Genomic DNA, 7,014 nt, shown 5'->3' on the forward strand with positions numbered 1-7,014 from the left:
TTAATTAATCGAAAAATTCATCGCGATGGCCGGAAATTTCATCTTGGTAGCCGAAAACTTCAACCTTGTGGCCGGAAACATCAACCACTTTGCTGGGGATTTTCTAGAAAAAATCGTGCATTGTATAGATATGGAGAGAGAAAGTCTAATTTAATAATTAAAGAGAGAGAAACATGATATGATATGTATTTATTAAGGAGTTATGACATTTTGGTTCCATTGCACGGGTTGAAACTATTAAGGATATATATATATATATATATATATATTAAATAATTTACATTAATATTCTTAAAAAGATAAAAATGGAGCAATAAAATAACATTAATAACAAAATGTAGGTATGCAAGTGGGCGGGGATTTCCCGTCCTCATCGGTGATCCATTCCGACGGGGACGGAAAATCACCGATAAGAATCCCCATGGGACGGGGATGGGGCGGGGATGGGGAATGGTATCCCCACCCCGTTAATCTCCGATGGATCCCCAATTATAACTAAAATTAAATTAAATAGATTTATTTTCAAATAAAAAATTAAATGAGACTAAATGAATATTTTTTTTATTAAAAAGGACTAAATAAATGTTTTTAGAATGATTACTTATAGCATTTCTTAGAAGTTTTAGTTTTAGTATATACTGCTTTTAAAAAAAATATAAATGGCGATTCCCCTCAGGGACAAGGATATAGAATAGAGAAAAAGTGTTTTAAACGGGGACGGAGATCCCCGCGAGGACGGGGATGAGGGATAGGGAATCCCCGACTAGTCAGGGACGGGGATGGGAAATGCATTCCCCGCCTTGCCCCGCCCCGTTCCGTTTGCATCCCTAACAAAATGTATCAAAATAAAATGAAATTAATATTTTTAAAAATACATTTGATAGTTTAAGTTTTTTATTAGTTTTTTTGTTATTTAAAATTAAAAAAAAATTACATAAAATTTAAGGGCCAATTTTTTCAAAAGGACCGTCTTGGAGCCGCCTGTAATCGCCTAGGAGCCACCTGGAACCGTCTAGGACCGTCTGAGACCTCCTACAAGGCCAAAAATCAGTCAACCGATTTATACTGCCTGACTAGTGGAAATCGGGAGGGTGTTCTAAAAATTTCCGCCTTGGCGGATTTTTAAAACACCGAGCCTTGTTTGATAACTCACTTAATCACTTAAATTAAAATGTTAACCACTTATTTAATTTAAATGGTTTGATAACGGTTGTTTCTCCACCACTTAAATTAGTTAATTATTTTGATAAGTCAAAATATTTAACTTAACATTTTAAGTTAAACATTGTCGACTAATATTTTTATAAAAGTTACATCATTCAATACTTTCAGAATATATAATAATCAGCACTTAAAATTCAGTATTTATTTTTTCAGCACTTAATTTTCAATTTGGAGTGGTAAAATGACCAATTTGGACAAATTAAGGGGGTGAGAAATACCATTTTTATAGAGCTAGGGGGGTAAATAGGATATTCGATTAGTTGGAGGGATAAAATGACTAATTTAGACAAGTTAAAGGGCTGTAGGAGCATTAGGCCAAAAATAAATAAATATATTATATGTAATCAGCAAATGTTGATTTGAAATTCGAAAGAGGCCTAGGCAACAGTGAAGCAGAACACCTCTTCCCTCGCAGAATATATTCTCTGATTGCTGAGATTTTCCTTCCTAACAAGCCATTGATATCAGGTACTTATCCAAAATTGATGTTTTCTTGTTTGTTTTTAGTTTATATTCGAAGCTAGGGTTTCATATGAATCTAACCGAATTATCAATTTAGATTTCCATCAGTCCCGTGTTTGTTTTGAGTTAAATTGAGTTAGATTTAACTTTTTTTCCAACTATCGAAGACAGCTTCTGCATTCTCTTCTGTGCTTTTCAATTTGATTTTTTTATTTTTCTTTGCTGTTGCTGGTTTTGATTTTCCATTTGAAAATTCATATATCTACTTTCATAGGTTTGATATGTTAGACAGATAAGCTGTCTTGATAGCTGGGTTTTTATTACTTTGCCTGGAATTTAAGCACATAGTATCAGTTCCTGTATCCTCCTTTACTGATTTAATTTCACACAAATAAAATGTCTATGTTTTTCATTTCATGTGTTACTTTGTATAAGGATTTTATATGCTCTGTGTATCTGAAACTTCATTCTCTCAGTAATCAAGCGTAACAATTTATGTCTTCACTTGCTAGGATGGAGGAAGGAGGAAGAGATACAGAAAAGGCGGAAGTGATGGAATTGCTAGAGGAGATTTTGATAGAAATTCTGCTAAGATTGCCATTGAAATCACTTTTAAAATTTAAGACAGTTTGCAAATCGTGGCGTTCAATTATAAACAGCCCCAAGTTCATCAAAGAGCATTTGAATCATGCTCATGCTACCCATTACAATCAGCACAAGGATTTCCTTGGCCTTCTTATTCCTTCTTGGGATGCTTCCAGTCGTTGTGTTATGTATAAGGAAATGTCTGATGACATTGTACATGCTAAACAATTTGATTTTCCATATCAGCTTCCTGCTAGTCCCCACGAACGGATTCCTGTTCGTGTTTGTAACTTTTGTAATGGATTGATATGCTTCAATATGTTTGGACGTGGTATCCTTCTTTGGAATCCATCTTTCCCATTGGAGTATAAGATAATCAGAAATTCACAATTAGACATTGGTTTCACTTTAATGGGTTATGATTCAAGTACTGATGATTACAAGATTGTAAGTATACCTTCCTATTCTAGTAACGAGAGATTCGCTCGGAGATGCTTTTTTGTTGAAGTCTTTTCTCTAAAAAGCAGCTCATGGAGGAAGAAGGAAATATCAAAGAACTTCTTCACTTATAATATTTGTCAACTGACCGGAATTTATACAAGAAATCATCTCCATTGGACTGCAACAAGGAATTTTGATGAAAATGATGTAACAGAACTGATTGTATATTTTGATTTGGTGGAAGAAAGGTTGGATCATGTGATTTTGCCAACAAGTTATAATGATTGGACTTTGTTGATTTACAAGGAGTGTTTTGGAATTGTAGGTGCCAACTCTGAAGGACAGGGAGAGTTATGGGTCCTGCAAGACTATTGTGGGATAAAAAGTTCATGGAACAAAATTTTTAAAATTGCCCCTCCGGGAATTGGTGTGCCATACCATTCCTGCTTTACAAGGACTGGAGAAATTCTGGTGCACAATGGGGATCTTGGACTCAGATTTTATGACATAAAAGATGGCCGCTTCAAGAATGTTGTGATTCAAGGTGATAATATTACCAATGAAAACGCTTTTTATGCATCTCCTTATGTTGAGAGTTTAGTTTCTCTAAGATTGTGTCTGTAAATTGCTAGAACAAATAACTCATTATGCATCTTGTTTTTATAAGTGAATCACTTTGCCATGCTTGTTAAAACTTGCTTTTGTATTGTTATTTTCCTACTATTTCTTTTGATTTTGGCATTATAAATTGAATTTTTGATCTCGTATCAACCAATTTATAAGAACTCCAACAAGTAATGCAGAATCTGTGTGTGTTGGTGAAGATAATGAAACGTACTTGATTGTGGGTGCGCGTGTTTGTTGGATGATGGTTTCACTTTAATGGGTTATGATTCAATTGTAAGCATACCTTCTTCTGCTACTAATGATATAGATTCTAGATTCCCTGGTAGATATATTTTTGTTGAATTCCCAATGCAACTAAAACTAGCAAAGACTAAATCTGTCCAAAAACTTCATTAGCCGTTTCGACACTCTTAATGTCCGAACCAGGTCTTGAAGTCTTCTTGAAAGCTGTTAACTGTGAACCAGATTAAATTGGCAGTAAACAAAGTAATCCTGAATTGTGGAACAGGATTTACCCCTCCTTTTACTTTCTCGCCTAGGAAACATTGAATGCATTGCTGATTGGCTATGGAAGCACTCATCTATGGTGTCTCCTTGGATCAAATAGTGGTGGTGGTGAAAGAGAAATTAAGAAAGAGGAGAGAGAAAGAAGAAGAAAAAAAAAAGATTAGAGAGATACGGAGAAGATGACCTGTTTGTCAATTTTGATAAGTTTTTGCAGCGCTGGTCCTGACACACCCCTATATGCAAATACACCTTGGGCTTCCATAGTGCATAATACAAATCCAACCCGTCATGTGTTTTTAATTCCACAAATTAATGAAGTTGCTAGGACTCGAACCCTCCAAGCAGTTCTGGTGTCACGAAACCAATTTAACTAACAACTCAAGATGATAGTTAAGACCCAATCATATATCTTATATATTAATTTCTGACAGAAAAAAATGAAGGTGGTTATAGAAATGTTGAGCTGGAAGATAGTGATTAGCTAGAAAAAAAAAAAAATTAAATTCTAAAACAAATAAATATACAAACAAAACCTCAATAACTATTTGACTTTGACTACTATGTCAACATTTTTAGTCACTTTTTAGTATATTTGCTAACAAAAACTCAATACCTTTATTTTGCAAGTTTTAAATCACGGAAATGTATTAAAAAATGACCGTAACCACATAGTTTATTTTGTACTTTACCGTAAAAATTATCCCAAAATGTATTTTGAATTAAAAGATTTCAATTAAAAGATTGGAGCTGCTAATGATGATGGATCAATATCAATTTCAATAACTTTGAAGATCAGTTGAGTTCAAGAGTTCTTCATCAGTAATTATTGCAGCAAAGATAAAATAATAATAATAATAATTTAAAAGTTATTTTTGTTATTTTTAAACTCAACAGTTACATTACATCATTGCTCATGTCAAAGCAATTGCATTTTCTATAAAACCTATCCCTCCACCTTATGGAAGAGTAACTCCTTTTCTATAAAACCTATCCCTCCTAATTCTAGTTTCCCTTATATGGAAGAAGATATCCCAAACCAAAGTTTCCATTTTAAATCAACCTCCACATCCACCCAAATTACCTCTCATCGGAAACCTCTACCAAATTATCTGTCTACTACCCCATCGCCGACTAGCTAAACTTGCCGAAATTTATGGACCTTTTATGCAGCTTCAACTTGGTCAAGTTACAGCAGTGGTTGTTTCTTCTCCAGAAGTTGCCAAACAACTCTTCAAAGATAATGACATCAAGGTTAGCGATAGATGTCGTGCCTCTGTAGCCGATATCCTCTTATACAATCGCCAAGACATTGCATTTGCTCCATATGGTGAATATTGGAGACAAATGAGAAAAATTTGCATCTTTGAGTTGTTTAGTTCCAAAAGAGTTCAATCTTTTAGATCAATCAGGGAAGATGAAATATCAAATTTGATTACATCCATTAATTCAAAATTGGGATCGCCAATCAACATGAGCGAGATGCTTTTTTCTTTGACAAATTCCATTGTAGCAAGAACAGTCATTGGCTGTAAAATCGAAAACCAACAAGCATTTGAACAAGTGATCAGTCGATTTGTGAAGGCAATAGCAGGTTTCACTGTTCTTGATATGTTTCCTTCTCTTAAATTCATTCATGTAATCACCGGGATGAAATCTAGTCTTTTGAAATTGCATAAAGAAGCTGATAAATTGTTGGAAGACATCATTGAAGAACATAAAAAAGAGTTAAAAGGAGGCCAAATTCAAGCCAATAATCTTCTTAATGTTCTTTTGAAACTCCAAGCAAATCCTGATTCTCCTTTAACAATTGACCGAATCAAAGCAATCACTCTGGTTAGTTAATTTAATTTAATTCCTAATTATTTTATAAATTATTGTGCTCTAATTAACAAATTGATTCTAGGACATGTTGATTGCCGGGACTCATACATCCACGACAATTTTAGAGTGGGCGATGTCAGAATTGATGAAAAATCCAACGGTAATGAAAAAGGTGCAAGAAGAAGTAAGGAAGGTATGTGTTGAAAATGGAATGCTCGATGAATCGGTTATTGGTGACTTAAAATTCTTGAAAGCAATAATTAAAGAGACTATGAGATTATATCCACCAGTATCACTAATTCCAAGACTATGTGGTGAAGCATGTATCATTAATGGGTATAATTTAAATGCTAAAACGGAAGTCTTGGTGAACGTATGGGCAATTGGAAGAGACCCTAATCATTGGATAGAACCTGAAAAGTTCAATCCAGAGAGATTTGTTGGTAATGAAATTGATTATAAAGGTTTTAATTTCGAATTTCTTCCATTTGGTGCTGGAAGGAGGATATGCCCAGGCATTCAATTGAGTGTTGCAAACATGGAGCTTCCTTTAGCAAAACTATTATGTCATTTCGACTGGGAACTTCCAAATCAAATGAAGCCAGAGAATCTTGACATGTTAGAGACTTTTGCACTTGCCGTCAAAAGAAAAAATCAGCTCTACCTAATTCCTGTTGCACTTAAATAACTCGTGTTGTACTGAAAATCTTATCTAAATTGTGTACGTGTGTTTTGCTCTTTTTTTAGAAAAATGTATGTCTTAATAGTATTCTTCTATTTATAATTATTTGTCCTATATTAATAATAGGAAAAGGTACAAAAATAAACGTTGTGGTTACATCTGTTTTCGATGGGCACCCATGTGGTTTAGAAGTTTACAAAATGGTATCTTAAGGTTCATTCCGTTAGCAAACACATACCAAATTGACTAACAGTGTTAAAAGTCAAAGGGAAAAGAGTTAATTTGGTCCCTTATATTTATTTATTTTATAAATTAACCTCCTCATTATCTAATTATCACAAACAAATCCAAATAAAAAATAAAAATCAAATACACCATCTTCTAATTTCTCTTTAATTTTTTTATGTTTCTTTCTTCTTTCTATCTCTTCTCTCTCTCTCCTCTTTATTAATTTCTCTCTCTAAAATCAATTGAATTTCCCTATCTATATCTATATCTCTTCTTCTAAAGTCAAATATTGTTTGAACTTAAATTGACAACCGAGTTCGCTGTGGTTTTATTACACTGTGTGGACCTATTCCGGTGAGGTCAATTATGCTAGCACCATATTGTATTTTCTTGTCTACACGGTGCCATTTCTTTTCACTTTAGATCGTGCAATGCCG

General features: G+C 33.8%; 2 protein-coding genes across 2 annotated transcripts; both read left to right on the forward strand.

The window, feature by feature from the left end:
- The first annotated feature begins 1,598 nt into the window (after positions 1-1,598).
- Positions 1,599-3,387, forward strand: LOC136201014 (F-box/kelch-repeat protein At3g23880-like). The gene is made up of 2 exons (XM_065991542.1): positions 1,599-1,692; positions 2,199-3,387. The coding sequence occupies exon 2, from the start codon at positions 2,200-2,202 to the stop codon at positions 3,334-3,336; it is 1,137 nt and encodes a 378-aa protein (XP_065847614.1). The 5' UTR covers positions 1,599-1,692; position 2,199; the 3' UTR covers positions 3,337-3,387.
- Positions 3,388-4,836: 1,449 nt separating this feature from the next.
- Positions 4,837-6,459, forward strand: LOC136200970 (cytochrome P450 726A27-like). Its single transcript, XM_065991484.1, has 2 exons — positions 4,837-5,679; positions 5,750-6,459. The coding sequence occupies exons 1-2, from the start codon at positions 5,011-5,013 to the stop codon at positions 6,353-6,355; spliced, it is 1,275 nt and encodes a 424-aa protein (XP_065847556.1). The 5' UTR covers positions 4,837-5,010; the 3' UTR covers positions 6,356-6,459.
- The last annotated feature ends 555 nt before the right edge of the window (positions 6,460-7,014 follow it).

The sequence above is a fragment of the Euphorbia lathyris genome, chromosome 7 (assembly GCF_963576675.1).
Source record: "Euphorbia lathyris chromosome 7, ddEupLath1.1, whole genome shotgun sequence".
Lineage (NCBI taxonomy): Eukaryota > Viridiplantae > Streptophyta > Magnoliopsida > Malpighiales > Euphorbiaceae > Euphorbia > Euphorbia lathyris.